At 47.1% G+C, this 15,207-nt stretch overlaps 2 protein-coding genes across 2 annotated transcripts; one reads left to right on the plus strand and one right to left on the minus strand.

The window, feature by feature from the left end:
- Positions 1-1,292: 1,292 nt before the first annotated feature.
- On the minus strand, positions 1,293-1,736 carry AAFC00_000753 (uncharacterized protein; the record flags this gene model as incomplete). Its single annotated transcript, XM_069347463.1, has 2 exons — positions 1,293-1,439; positions 1,509-1,736. The coding sequence occupies 2 exons, from the start codon at positions 1,734-1,736 to the stop codon at positions 1,293-1,295; spliced, it is 375 nt and encodes a 124-aa protein (XP_069200631.1).
- Positions 1,737-14,154: 12,418 nt separating this feature from the next.
- AAFC00_000754 (uncharacterized protein) lies at positions 14,155-14,819 on the plus strand (the record flags this gene model as incomplete). The annotated part of the gene is made up of 3 exons (XM_069348410.1): positions 14,155-14,187; positions 14,239-14,309; positions 14,366-14,819. 3 exons carry the CDS (start codon positions 14,155-14,157, stop codon positions 14,817-14,819), a joined length of 558 nt encoding a protein of 185 aa, XP_069200632.1.
- Positions 14,820-15,207: the final 388 nt, after the last annotated feature.

The following is a 15,207-nucleotide window of genomic DNA, read 5'->3' on the forward strand; positions in this document are numbered from 1 at the left end:
TTCGATCTGCTCACGCAAGTCCTCCCGCTCGCCGGCGAAGTTGCGACGCTCAGCGGCCATTTGGGTCCAGAGGTCTTTCAAGGAAATCGCCTCTCTCGAGGCACTAGAGACCAAGTCCAAGAATGCGAAGAACTTGGCTTCTGCCTGAGCTGTGTTCTCCATCGCCATTGAGTTACGGAAAGACGATGCCAAAGCGCTTTGGCGGCGCGACGCGGTAGAAGTCGAGCGGCGAACAGCACGAGAGCTCGAAGACCCGGAAGCAGAACGCGTATGCTCATTGTAGCCCGATCCTTCGCGGCCTCCAACGGTGTATGTAGACTGAGACCTGCTGAGGACTGCGTCGATAGGAAGTGCTGCTCGAAGCTTGTCCATGGTGAAGCTACCCTCTACAGGCGAGTCGGGTTTGTTTTAAGGAAGAGTGGGATCCATGATGAAGTTGGGGATATTGTAAGAGCGTGAATGGTAATGTGAATGGTATAAAAATGATTGACTTGGGATGGCCACGAGCCGTATATAGCTACATTCATCCCAGCATTTCCGCACATTCTTTTGTCAGAGGATATCCGTCGCTCAATACGATACTTACATGACGTTGCACCCTACTGAATGATCGCTCATATCCGTAGCTTGACAAATCTCGCTTGAGACTGCTCTGTAGAAAGAGAATGGTCCCCTGATCCGCGACCGATCTTTTGATGCAGATGCTAGACGATCGCGGACCGAAGCAGTTCGTCCATATCCTGCTTGACAAGCTGGCAGCTTGACGTGTCAGCTGTCGTCGGAGTGTTCACATCAGAGTTCGACTCTGCATGCATTTGTTCCGTGTTAGGCTTCAGCTAGCACTCCAATTTATGCTTTTCCATGCACGTGGACGTTACAGTATAGCTCACAGTGCTTAGACACTCGTTGCTTCATCTGACTCGGAGGCCTAAGAGAGAAGTCGAATAATAAGCTACCGTGCCCAGATAGTCGGGTTACGTCAATGTCATGACACGTATATCATGCTGGAAGGTGTGAACAAAATATTGAAAAGTAGATACTAGACTTGTTCAGTCCTCTCATTACTAAGCATGGTATCATGCGTTTATAGCGGCAGGTATACTACACTTTGTTTTGACGTTGCACCGTAAGTCAGACCTTGCAAGGAAGAGGACGCGTTGCGCGTTGAAATACTCAACGTCTAGCCTTCGGGACCCGGATGGTATGATACATTCACCGCTTTCAGCGGTTCTGAATGATGAATTTGAGCAGGTCGATGTGGCCTAGCCAGGCCATTGCTGCGCCGTGGGCTTCTACGGGGCCAAAGGCTTCAAAGGCGGTGATGAATTCGTCTGACCAGGTTGGCTGGGCGGGGATTTAGAGGTCGATGTTCGAGGCTGAGGCTGCGGCTTGGAGGCCGTCGACTCGCCATTTCGTGCCTTGAGAGAGCGCGAGGAGTGCTTGGAACCGTGGTATCTATGTTAGAATTGATTTTCGAGTGTCAATGGCTAGACAATGGCATTGCTTACACCCAAGGTGGAGTTGCCAGCGGAAAGATCCTCCCCAATGGATAGGTCCTGTTCAGGTTGAGCCGGCTCTTCTGCCACGACGGCCGGCGCCTCAAACACATCTTCATCCACCCGCCATGCTTTGTAGTGTCTCCGACCTGGAGTGGCCTGTCTGTATGCGAAGAGAGAAATAAGAGTGAAGACGACGATCAAGGTGAGCACTACGCCCAAAGACCTGCTTCGCGTCATGTGCGCGATCCATTTCGGGCAGGTGAGTAAGGATGTCAGAGCAGATCAAGAACAAATCTCCGAATTGAGGCTCTATTGGGAAGAAAAGAAGGATAGAGTGCAGGGACGGCGGTGAGCTTAAATTGATTATGTTTACCTAAGGTACGTTATACCAGATATGCGAGTCTCATATAGCAAGGTAGATCAGAAGTGGGGAGGGATGGAAAAGGTCAAGCCCATCCACTCAACACCCTTCTTACACCAACTTACCGTTAACCCAACCAACATGGATAGGAGCATTGGGGCTGCTGGCCATGACGTCGAAAATCTCGCTTATCTGCAGCGCCCGTTGACAGCGCGAAAATTTCATATCTTGGTTTCTTTCATCGTCTCAAAGGGGGCGCACAAATGACGAGACGGGATATGGGGAAACAGGCTGAGGTTGAAGGATCACAAGGGCGAGGCAGCGCCGAAAAGGCGGCCGGCCATGATTCGAGCGAAGGCCAGGCCGCTTGGCGCCCCGAGAGGCATTGATAGGAGGATAGGAGGCTCTCGAGATAGATTTGTTGTTGGTGACGTCGCCGACAAAGAAACATACAGGTACCTACTCTCATTACTACGACGAGATAAGTTGATGTCTTGATGACAAGACTTTGTGGAGCAGGGTAAGGAACACGAAGGGCCGCGAAAAGGTTTGGGGTGTTGAAGCATAATGTATGAGTCGTGAGGCTCACATAAGCAAAACATTAACCGAGGCGAATCGCCAGCCTTGTCAGAGAGTTCCAGGCCGATCGTTTCGAGGCCCAGCTCTGCTTCATCATCAGCGAGCATCTTCTTGTCAACGAGTCACAGAAGTCTGAACACTACAGCACAACATGATGATGCTGCTTGCGTACAACGAGGATGTTGGAGAATATATCGGCTTATTGTGGCCAAGGCTGCGTTCATGAAAGAGGGGTAGGTTGGTAATACCATATATCTTGGTATTAACGATAAGTATATGTACTGCAAGCTCTGCGTTGCCCGCGCTTCTATCTCTCTTCCATTCATCACGAAGTGACAGCTTTCATGTCGTCTCAAAATGGTCAACAACCCTGTGAACACTGACGATTGGACGTCCATCATTGAAACATGCCTTGTAACGTCTGCCAAAATCATATCCTGTCTGTCGTTGGAAGTCTACTCGAGCTGTCTCCAGAAGTCTCCGATCAGTTTTGCAACCTCGGGCACCTTCTCCCTGACTACCGCATGTCCCACTTGCGGAACAACATGAACATTCTCAAACCCAGCCCCTTGCAGATCTTCTTCGCAACATAAATCATCCAGCTCGCCAAGCACGACCAATGAACGAACACCAGTCTTTGCCGCCTGAGCAAACTCAGCCTGTCGATCCAGAGCACCTCCATCCCTGGAGATAGCAATCACGGAAGACGTATGGCCCTTATGCCAACGTGTCTGCCACTCACGCACAGCTTCGGCCACAACTTCGCCTCGTTGTATGCGCTGCTTAGCATCGAGGGGTACGATCAGATCTCCACCCTCCAAGAAGTGCAGGACTCATGCCTGGGCGGCATCTTCAAGACCTTCGCCACCTTTGAGGTACTCTCGCTGCTGCTCTGCGAACTCTGATGACCGTATGAAGCCGGCAGGTGCAACAAGCGCCATACTTTCGACGCGGTGAGGCTGTTTCGCAACATAGGTAGCTGTCACAGCACAGCCAAACGAGAAAGACACAAAGTGTGCCGAGACCCAACTCAAGCGATCGAGCAGAGCGTCTAGCAGCGCGTGGAAGAGCGCCGGTTCATGAGGGGCTATCGGCGTCTCGCTCAGTCCATGGCCCCAGAGATCAAACAGGACGCAGTGCGAGTGCGGGAAGGCGGTGTGTAGCTTTCGCGCTAGAGGTAGCATGCCCAACGCAGGTGTTTGAACGCCATGGATGAAGACGGGGCGATTAGGTGGACCTAATAGAGCTTTCTCGGTGGAGCTTGGTAACAGCTCGTATAATACTGCTTTGCCATATGTTGTGCTGATGGACTGCGCTGGTGGCAGCAATGTGCCGAATGCCTCTGTAAAGGCCGATTCTGCCGGTGCTTGTATCGAGTGTACTGGGGTCTTGACTGGCGGCCCAGGCCGTGGCAAGACCAACTGACCAAAGAGGATTGACATGTCCGTATCTACTCGTAGATGCTTGCTGTTCTTGAATCCGCCGTTGTTCAATTGCAATCGGGGGAGGATACCTTGAGGTCGCGCGTATCGGTCCGTCTGCCTTTATGTCCGACGATGCTCGACTTTGTAACTTGTCCAGTTCTGAGTAAGTTCTCGATAGGATACTTATCTCCAGGCAGCCATACTCCACAGATATGATACGTACATATTTACTAACTATAGGACAAATGGATGTGAGGGCTCACCCCCATGTTTCTGCTGTTGTAATTAGTTCAAATTTTGCGGGGAAATCCAGAAAGTGCTCTCACCCCTATTATCTACCCAGTATTGATTGATTGATTGATTGATTGATCTATCAAGCTATTCACGGTCTTGTCGTCTGTATGAGCTGTCTAATGTCGTTCCCTCGTTTTCTTGCCTGTTGCTTAGCCTCACGGATGATAAAAGAAGAACAATATAATGCTTAACGCTCCTTATTCCCTAATCGCTACCCTCCTGTTGCTGTAGAGGGATAGCTGCCATCCTGGTTGTCTGTTAAAGGAACCGGACCGTCGCTTTCACAATTTTCAAATTCGGTCTCCACCTCTCGAGCGGGCCATTTACTAGCTGATCTGTGCGCATTTCTCTTTTCTTACTGTACCTGTAATAGCATAGGTGACCCGTGCTTTGGGTCGCCAAGTAGGGGTCTGGATGCCTTAGGCGTCGACCCTTTCGTCCGAACCCCGCTTACAGTACCGCATGCTTGTAGCATGCGGGCCGCATGCGCGGTATTCACTATATGAGAGGGGTGTCCCCTCATTGCCTATTGAAGGCAACGATTAGTCTTGATTTTATAGGACATCTATTCCTATAGGAGGACCATACGTTGCTACACTTAGTTATTCCGTTACATCTAGTCTACTAATATAGAATGACGGGGTTTTATAAGGTAGACTATAAAGAGCCACCTTCAGGTAGCGAAACTGTTTTGCCTCGCCGCCGCCCTACGGCGCTATCGGCTCTATATAGTTATTGTTTAACCTTTTGTTGCGCTAGAAGCTCAACCTTAAAAGGGGGATACTGTCACGGTGTAGTTGTTAACTACCAAGACACCTGAGTTAGTATAGGTCACGTGACCTATACTCCTGACTCGTGGCTTCAACGCTGTACTTCTCTGTCCTCGACCTAGTACTGTCTTTCCTCCCCTGTCTACGTCTCGTCATATAACTTGGACCCATATCTACGTACTGATCTTTATTCCTGACTCCGAACCATGACAATTAACCTATCTGGTCCTAGTGAGCACATAGCTGTTTTACCGCGGCTTAATTGCTATGATTGAGATGCTAGCCCCAGCCGAACGAAACCTGAACTTACCGATCCCGCAAATTAATCCGCGAAAACCCTCGAGACTAAGAGTACTAAAGATGGTACCTCAGGGTCGCCCTAGAGTATGACAGCTATGTTAAAATTCTCTTCCTATTAGTAACGACTCTGATTAACAACTTTAGAAATGTTCGATTAGTGTCAGGGTTCGGAGTCAGGAATAAAGATCAGTACGTAGATATGGGTCCAAGCTATATGACGAGACGTAGACAAGGGAGGAAAGACAGTACGAGGTCGAGGACAGGGAAGTACGGCGTTGAAGCCACGAGTCAGGAGTATAGATCACGTGATCTATACTAACTCAGGTGTCACGGTGGTCAACGACCAAACCGTGACACGTCTTGTGTTAATTCTTTGGTTAGAATAAGTGATAGAAAATTGGCCGTGATAGGAAGTCGCCAGCGCGGTCTAAAAAGCTCTCCTATCTGCATCGCTGCCTTTAACTGTTCTATCCTTATGCCATGTTGCCCGACTCTTATGTTTGTGCGCGAATTAAGTACTTCCTTCGCTAAGTAGCATCATAGATCGCCCATCGAATCCTTAAAGCTTGGCTGAAGCAAGAAGAGATCACAATCTATGAGACAGGATGAGGAGACGATTACACTTCTTTCTTCGATTTTTAGTGCTCCTTGAGCTAGATCTTCTCTAAAGTAGCAAGAAAGAGGTCCAGAAGCTGTGTTGCGTATGCGTTTCCGCGTAGCTGAAAACTCAGCTAAGCTGGGATTGAAACGGCTATAGAAGTCCATGAGGTCTAAGTCTCGGACGAACACGCGCTCTGCAAATATAGTAGTGTCTACCACGTAAAGCATTATCTCGTTTAGATCTGTCCCACGACGAGAGCGTCTGTAGCATATGTACTGAATTGCGAAAAGAAGTGAACTAGTCCAGGAGATCATGTTGCTAGGGTCTCCAGACGAGGAATGCTAACGTAGATGTTCATCGAGCATTGTAGCGACCTGTTCCGGCCTTTTCCTCTCGAAGATGTCCTTAAATGCCGTGACCTTCTCCAGGCAAGCGGCTTTTGATCGTGTCTAAGTAGGATCCATAGAACTGTCTAAGTGCGAATCATAGACTCGAAACAGGTAGCGTGGAAGGGGACTCAGAGCTTTGTCAGTCCTATCCGTGTTACCTAGAGGTTTCAATAGGATGGATTCAGTGACATCTATCATCAGAGCCTACAAGTCAGTCGTCAATTTATCGATGGACATGATGCGTGTATTTAGAGATGTGAGAGCTTGATGGTGGATGGGAAAGTGTGTCAAAATGAAGACAGTAGTGTTCAATTGTTTGGTTGAGTAATGTGATAGTTCCGCAGACCGGCCAGAACCGACTGAAGATATAAGGTCCGCGAGAATATCGGGCAGTGGTTAAAATGCAATCAGACAAGTTCTTTTAGGCGCGTTGCCCAATTGCGATGATGTTGTGCAGGCAGGTATAAGCCGTCAGTGGTTCCAATTGGTTAGGGGCTGTGTGTGTGTGTGTGTGTGCGTGCGATGGGGAAGGGGATGGGACCGTGGGTAAAATCACATCCAATGATCTACTTCTGACACGGTGTGATAAGCGGGGATGATCGCTGGCTACCTCCATGTACGGAGCTGGACATCGACGTATCGAGCTATCATCACTGTTAGACTGGTGCTGCCACCTTACGCATCTACTGCGTATCATGCATGCCAGTGAAGTAGATAAGTCAACGGGCGACTTTATGATCTGATAGATCTCGGGGTATGTCGCATAAACTGACAAAGTCTTTCACCACTTTCTTGACCCATGGTGACCATCAAATCAGGTTTATGAGCAACACGAAAGCGGCTTACTGAGTTGACGTCAATTTGCACGTACTGAGCTTGGCAGATCCGGTCATGTCGAGATTCGGTAGGATTAGATAAACAATGCTTAAAAGTCATAGGTATCTAGCGTTTTGCCGTGGTGGCGTGACTATTACACTAACATGGTCTTCCAGCGTCTGGTGTTACTCGTTGCTTCATGCGCGTGCTACGATCAATTCTTTCATAGGTCTCTCAGCATACTCTAAGCAGGTACGTTTACAGCCTCCATAATAGGTCACTAGTTCATAAACCCTGTGTTCTATCGCAAGCAATGACTGCCCACTAACAACCTGGTTCATGCAGTCGCGTCAATCCAATCTAGGTCCGAGTTGATGGTTCTTTAGGAACAATTTGCTCTGCTAGCAAGTTGATGCAGGGTGATGAACATCACTCAATCACGCATGTGTGAGTGCTCGGATAAAGGCTTTCTCGTTGTAAGCTAACAGAGTCTATGCTGCAGAGATGTCTCCAAGACTTCTCTTTCTTATTATCTTTCTTGTTCTCGCTAGCACGGTACTGTTTCGTCCCGGATCTCGGAGCTTTAATAACACCTTCCTGTGCAGAGTATGACGTCTCAGGCGATCCTATCAGCTGTCTCATGGGGAATATCGTGCTCACAATCGACACTGCACATACTAAAAAGATCCCATACTACCATATCTGAAAGATCGATGGTCTGCTTCGTTCCTCCAGAGATTTCCATTCGTATGAAACCTGTTTCGGTCTAAACTTTTGTATTAAGCCCCTCGTGCATCACTTCTTCACTGGTATCTCTGGCAGTTGGTTTTTAATATTACTTAGCAGAAATGCTAGATTTTGACTGTGACGCTCGACAATACTGTTCCGATATTAAACAATGCTTCACAAGACGAGTCCAAGGTAAGGGAAATTAGCTACTACTGACGTTGGGTCTAAATGTGACTTAGTGGATGGTGCTTCGACTTTGACGCAACGCACTAAGGTCTGTCATTAAATCTTCTAAGGATTATCTTGAACATGCTGCTATAGGAAAGCTTTTTCAACATTGTTCCCTGCAGCGTTGATAGTCAGTCTAGCACTCTACGGAGATCGATTTTGCAAAGTGTCCTGAAAATCACGCAGGCTTAGAGGAACATGTAGAGTTCGCAAGCGCATGCCGATTCGTTCCCGTGAGCTTGATCCTCGGCGTCAGACCCAGGAGCTTTGATGTAGAGATGCGTTATTGCTATTTAAAGCCTATACTATGGTACATCGTTCGTACGCAGGTGTTCTCCATTGCCAATTGTGAACCAGCAGGATTGCCTACTCATGCGATGGGAACCTTGATCTAGAATTGCCGTTCCATCAAAAGAGAAAGGTGGACATGCAGCGCAAGAGGTATAACACCGTCAGCCGATTTCCTTATCTACATATCAGCGTGTCAAGGCACGAGTAAGTGTGTCGATGTCTGCATGGATGTCAAAAGCTATTCAGTGATACATGTAGATTCTCTTAGTCCCTATGATGTCTGTAACAAGGATTAGACTTAATCAGACTGACTTCTCAAACGCTGCAATTATGAGGACTTAAGTTTCGCAGCCTAAACACCTGTGAACGAGGTATCTTAGCATATACGCTGATTGCATCTCACTAAGCCTGAAAATGTCGGGAGCAGATAACGAAAGTATAGTTTGCCTGTGGTACCGTTACCTATTTATGGCTTGTCCTACAACAGGGGTTGAGATGGACCTGGGTATGGGCAGGCAAAATTATTCCTTACTTATATCGCTAATTTTCACTGCTCACTACATAGTCGAATAACACCCAACCACCACTCAGCTTTAATCGTATCCCATTAGTTGATCATGTGATTTTCACCTCAACTTTAGTGGCAAAGCTACTTCCGCAGTGTATGAAGTATATGACAATATCTTTAAGGTACTTCCCTATCTCACAGCAGTCGCATGACTCACGCTAGCTATAGTCCCAGCAGCCAAATTTCAAGTAGGTCCATGGCGCAGGGCTAAGTGTGCCCAAATATACATGCTGTAAGTTCGACACTAAAGCGTACTGTAAGATGTATACAGAGTACACGTTCAGTCATTTATATCGTCAGCATGTCCTCACCCACTTCACTCTCTTCTTCCCATCACTCGGCTTCTCACCGATCCTAAAAGACAATTGCATCATATCTCTAGGTCCCACTAATAACATATTCTGCTGTCCTGATGTTAGTCCATATTCTCGGCCGATTCAAACTAAGAAGGACCACATATACAATGCATTCGTCAATGCCGCACGAGGCTCGCTGCCAGAGTCCGGAGCTTTCAGAGAGGAATCTGACCAGTCGATTCGTTCTTAAGTACTGTGCACAGATAGCTACAAAATTCCCATGGTAGAATCATGCTAGGTGGATCGATCCAGAACTCACATCGACTAGTCTATTCGATGATCGTAACTGCCGGTCTGTACGAAACGCTCTGCAAAGGCTCTTGACTTACAAGCTGATTCGGCATTTAGATTCGACATCGCACAGGATCTAATCTCACGCGAAGTCATCTTAGATCTCGAGTTTTTAATGAGGACAGTCAAAGCTACGTCCTATCATGCAACCACAGAGACGAAGTCGTTCCGCAAAGGATGCATGCAAGTCTTAAGCAACCATAAAGTTATCGAGAGTCATGGCAACGAACCAGGGTTCACTGAACACAATTCGAATGGAACGATATTGTACGATGTACGTTTTGGACCGTTAAATCTCGATCGCAAAACAGCAGACAGCTATCGTGTTCTTAAAGTCGATTAGACGGGATATCCTACATAGAGCCCGAAAATAACAGCTGGGTCCTTCTTACATGATTCTCACCGGCTGCTGAGTGAGGATGTAAATTCGGCCCTCTCTGCTTTGTTTAATAACACCGTCTATTTCAGTTGAATTAGCGCGACTGAGCTTGTCAAACGGGTAATACTTGTCTCCGAAAACTCCACTCGGTTAGACAGCATGTACTAAGTATTATGCGGAACCACTAACACTTTATTCGAGACAAGTCTCCATGTGGGCGATGCAGGAAGATACGTTCGCGCTGTGTCTGTTACTACAGGTGACACTGTCTTAGCGGCGAGTCCAGTGCTAGACATGCGGACGAGTGAAACTCTTAAGAAAACTTGGAATATCGATGCTTTCAGCTCACGATGCAAGGAGAATAAGAGCAGGAAAAATGATGACGACAAGCACCAAATCGACAAGGGCCGGGTCGATATCTAAGCTTATGAGATCGCGGCACTGGCCGAACGATACAACGCGCTTAAGGAAGACTGGTAGAATGTGCAAGTGACCACGCAAAACATCTTGATTGCTGTCGTACTTAGCGGATCTCTTGCGATGTTCATAATCATTCCGATGCTAATTTGGCAAAATCGTCTCTTTCTTTTAAGATCACTAGTTTACATCCCTTGCGGGACTATACCGAAGTATCGAGCACAAAATATGACAAAGTAGATCACAGTCCGAATAGTCGATCCGGCGACACCGACTCGGAGAAAGCGCTGGATCGTCGCAGGTCGGAAGAAAGCAACGAAGACGGCCTAAATACAGTATAGCAGCGTATGGTGGCCAGTTGAAAACGGATCTTTGACCGGAGGCAGGATTTCATACATCATGAAGACAAATACTAGCACAATTAACATTATTGGCGGTTAAAATCTCTAAAGGTTTGAATCTCTAAAGGTTTAACATCGCTTAGCGACAGATGTGGATTATATGAAGGCTTCAGTCTGGAAGCGCTTTTCGCCAGCAGTACTTTCAGTAACCTGTCCTACTAAAGCTATGACAAGCTACAAGATGCGGAAGTGAACGTGCGAGGGCACATAGCCTAAAGGCTGACCAGTTTCATTACCCCTTATAGCGGTTCATAATCCATTATGTCCCCTTGTCAATGATCATGCGCTGACTGTCGTTACTGGTTATACTATGGAGGTCGGTACTTTCGTTATCACGTTTGCCAGTATGTATGGACGCTGTTAAGCTCTCCCGCACAGGGTGATTGACGTGGTTAGTATCGCGCGACTCTTGTCCTTCAAGCTCTGGCAAGCGATTCATGCCGTTGTACGGTCTGATGCTGGGAATAACAGCGACTTAATTACTATCTGGCTAAGGGACATTTGTTCTTCCAAGCTTGTTCATTTCGTAACCTCTAGTAGCCGATGAATCGGGGGCAGAGAAGCCTACTCCGTAGCTGTATGCGGAAGCTGCAGTGCTGTTCTGCCTAAACGCGCTATAGTGAGTCGCGAGATTGTTGACGAAAGGTCGGAGACATAGGATCGTTGCAGAAATGATGGAGTAATTGAGTTCTGTCTGTGTCCAGACCACGAATTCGTCATAAAACAAGGTCGGGTCGGTCGTGAAGTGAGATGTTGGAAACGTTTTCAGGCGAAAGGCCACAGCAATGATTATGCTAACAACACGGATTAGTCCATGAGTATTTCTATCCAATAAGATTAGAATAATTTTCAGTTGTCGGCACGGGTGTTGAGCGAGTAGTCGCAGAACAAAAGATCATGTTACGTACGGAAGACGGAAACTGAACGCAAAAACTACCAGCCGTTTCGCTGATCCAGAGATCCTGATGCTCTAGACAAGATAGATCGCCATACAGACGAGGGCCATCTCGAACATGATGTCGAATGCACCAAAGAGTTTCCAGCGAAGGAACTAAACCTTGTGGTCAGCATTAAGTCATATATTTATGGAATACAGCAAGGTCGCGATACTGTTCGAAGACACCTCTGTCCAATAGTTACCTAAGGACGAACAAGGTTGCATTGTAATGCAAGCGCAATCGAAAACGTAGTCGTCCAGAAGCTTATAAGAATCAACGCGATACGGAAGGTCCGTCGATGATGATCGATAGGCGTAAGACGAAGTAGGAGAAATGCCACAGACAGCTTGGACAGTCCCAGAGAGAGGACATAGAAGATAATGGCAGTATAGTAGAGCTTTCGATACTGTGTCAATCAAGGCTATTCCTATCGTCGCACAATTGCTCGCATGATCCAACCGCACGCACCTGCTGAACTTTGTCGATAAGCTCTAGTGGGACAAGCTTGATCGACTTTCCGAGGCCTTTCGAACATGCATCTAGGAGTAGTCCTGACTGTACGACAAGCAGGAGCTGCCTTGAACATCAGTGAAGGGTGTGCGAGAAAAGACCATGTGGAGGAGAACCTACTGTGGCAGCTGCAAGAGATCCATCATCTAGCCCCTATCTCTGGTGCGCAGTCGATCGAATGATGTATCTGATGACTCCGAAAACGAGAGTACACGCGAGGCCTAGTGCTGTAGTGATGATAATCCATGCTTTATGATCTGTACCAGTCACAACAGCGAATGGCGGGTAATGATTCGGGGGAATGTCAAAGTATGGATGCGTATGTGACATTGAAAGGGGGTCTGTCGATTCTCAGCAAGTATAGGCTGGATTGATGTGTTGGGTTTGCTGCGGTTGTCCTTGGAATCCATCTGCTGTATTATAGTCATTGCCATCATCTGATGGTTGCAAGGTCTTAATGTTGATGGATTTCATCTCATATCTAGATGGTAAGCTCCTGGCTTGGCCTTTTGTTTCGCAACAACGAGATTCTTGCGCTATCTGCATGTGCGGAGCACTAGTAGCTGCCTATTTCCAGTCTTTTGGTAAAGCAGGCTCCCTTCAACAACATATATACTATAGATAACAACATGAAGACTATGGTACCGTATCCGAGGGCTGCACTCTGCTGAACGCACGGCCATCTGGCCTCATAACCTGATGCTTACCTTGAGACATGCGAGGCCAGTCACATCCCGACAATGAATGCAAAGACGTCCTAATCCCAGCATACTGGTACTGATAACTTCTCAACCTTTTTTAGTTTTTACAGATACTTGGCGGCTCAAGGGAATAAGCTAGTTGTGCAGTGATAATCCAGATACGTCCATCCACTACATATTCATGATTGATTAGGATGTTTATACGAGATAATCTTGAGCCTGCAAGCCTGGGACTGTCTATCTGACTCCCTGAACAATCTCGTGATTGAACATCCCGAGATCCGTGCCCATTTACAGTTGTCGACTGCCTTGATGATTGCATTTTTCACACTCTAATCGTAGCCCAATCTCAACAGACGATATGTAAGGTTTGATGCGGCTTGTCATATTTCATATAGCCACCAGCTTGATACAGGGCAAAGGTTGTTCAGTATTCTGCGACGGCTCAAGGAGTTCGATATATGATCAGATGAGATCGGCAATGTGCACTTTTTCATTACACGAAGATGCTAAAACAGAGTCCTCTCGCACTGTGCAGACGACCCACAGTTCTGGTTCTGCATGTTTAGCTCGTTGGAAGTGATGTTCCGTTATTGATTAGGCCGCCAACACTGCCCCACAATTCATGTATATGGCCTTATATAATGAGCCGTGCAACGTTAATGCAGACATGAATCCGCGTCTCGCCTGCAGACGAGTAGAATAAGGCGACTGCGGGATTTCGGCCTATTAGTAGACGAGAGAAGAGGTATTTTAATGCAAAACACCGGTTGCAAAGCTATGTAGTATATTGATGTCTGGAGCAAGTACAATGCGCTATCGAGACCATGATAGCACGGCTGACTCGAGTACGCAATTGATTTTCCGCAATGATATTACGCGTGTATGTACTAACGATAACACAGCATGCGATCACGAGCTAAGAAGTTGACCAAGTGCTACTCAATAGCTAGTGTGGGTCAAATGCTGGAATGTATGCCAATACGGAGGTTATGACCTTGAGGTTACGAAGGGCATGAGTATTTCTTATCTGATCCGGCCGAGCAGTGTTGCTATATTGCTTCGCAAAGGTATTTATTTATGATTCTCTGTTGACCCTCCATCAGGTCTTTCTATTAGCTCTGCTATGTTTTGTGAGCACTGAAGCTTCGAACTTCAAGTAACAATGATCTCCAAAGGCGAGACCGTCTATGTTCTCGCAGATGAGCAAGCTGGTGATGCACATGAGCTCACGGAGCAAGACGAGCAGACTCAAAAAGTCATTAAACCCGTATCGCTCAAATATTGAGGTACAAGAGCAGATGAAAGAGATATGCATGTATTAGGTAAAGATCAAGTCCTGCGTGTAAGTGTACTGACACTTTACCATGTACTATACCAAGCTGACTTCCGATAGCGCAACTTCAAGTTCTTGACTATGCTGGGCTTCGCAAGTACCGTCATGGCTTCGTGGGAACTACTACTGCCGTGAGCTAGGGCAGTCTGCTTCACGATCGACCAGAGAGCGCTGACTATGACTCCAGACTCTTCAGCTTCGCCTTAACTGATGGAGGCACTGCAGTTCTCTTCTGGGGATTTATCGTCTTGACTTTCGTAATGCTTTTGGTCTACGCCAGTATCGCCGAGATGGCATCTATGTCTCCTACGTCCGGTGGACAGTATCACTGGGTTGCTAAATACTCGCCACCGAAATTTCGAAAGTTTCTCAGCTACATGATCGGTTGGCTGTGCGCAATTGGATGGCAGGTCTATCTTGCCGGTGTGTGCTACATAGTTGCCACCATCATCCAAGGTTTGATCGCTCTTAACAATGAAGACTATGTATGGCATAGTTGGCATGGCACACTCCTGACCATTGCCGTTATCTCCTTTGCGATCTTCTTTAATACCATTCTAGCAGTGCATATGCCACTTCTTGAGGGTAGCGTTTTGATACTGCATCTCGTCGGATTCTTCGCCATTATCATACCTCTTTAAGTCATAGCACCGAGGGCAAGCGCATACGATGCATTAATGAAGTTTACCAACAATAGGGGGTGGTCATCGACAGGATTGTCTGCAATGATTGGTCTCTCGGCATCTCCGCTCAGCGTTCTTATCGGATATGACTGTTCAGTACACATGTGTGAGTTGCACGACTTCATCTTCACCTGTTCAATTTGATCTTTCTTTAATTTCCATAAGACTGATTGAGTTTCGGAGAAATAGCGGAAGAGATTCAGGACGCATCTCTCACCTTACCCAGGGCAATAATGTGGTCTGTCGGTCCGAATGCCTTTCTTGGCTTTATTATGGCTGTCACGTTGTGCTTCACTCTCGGCGATGTTAACAACATTCTTGCAACACCGACTAGGCAACCATTCAT

This window comes from Neodothiora populina, assembly GCF_041146345.1.
Source record: "Neodothiora populina strain CPC 39397 chromosome Unknown canker_contig_11, whole genome shotgun sequence".
In the NCBI taxonomy this organism is placed as follows: domain Eukaryota; kingdom Fungi; phylum Ascomycota; class Dothideomycetes; order Dothideales; family Dothioraceae; genus Neodothiora; species Neodothiora populina.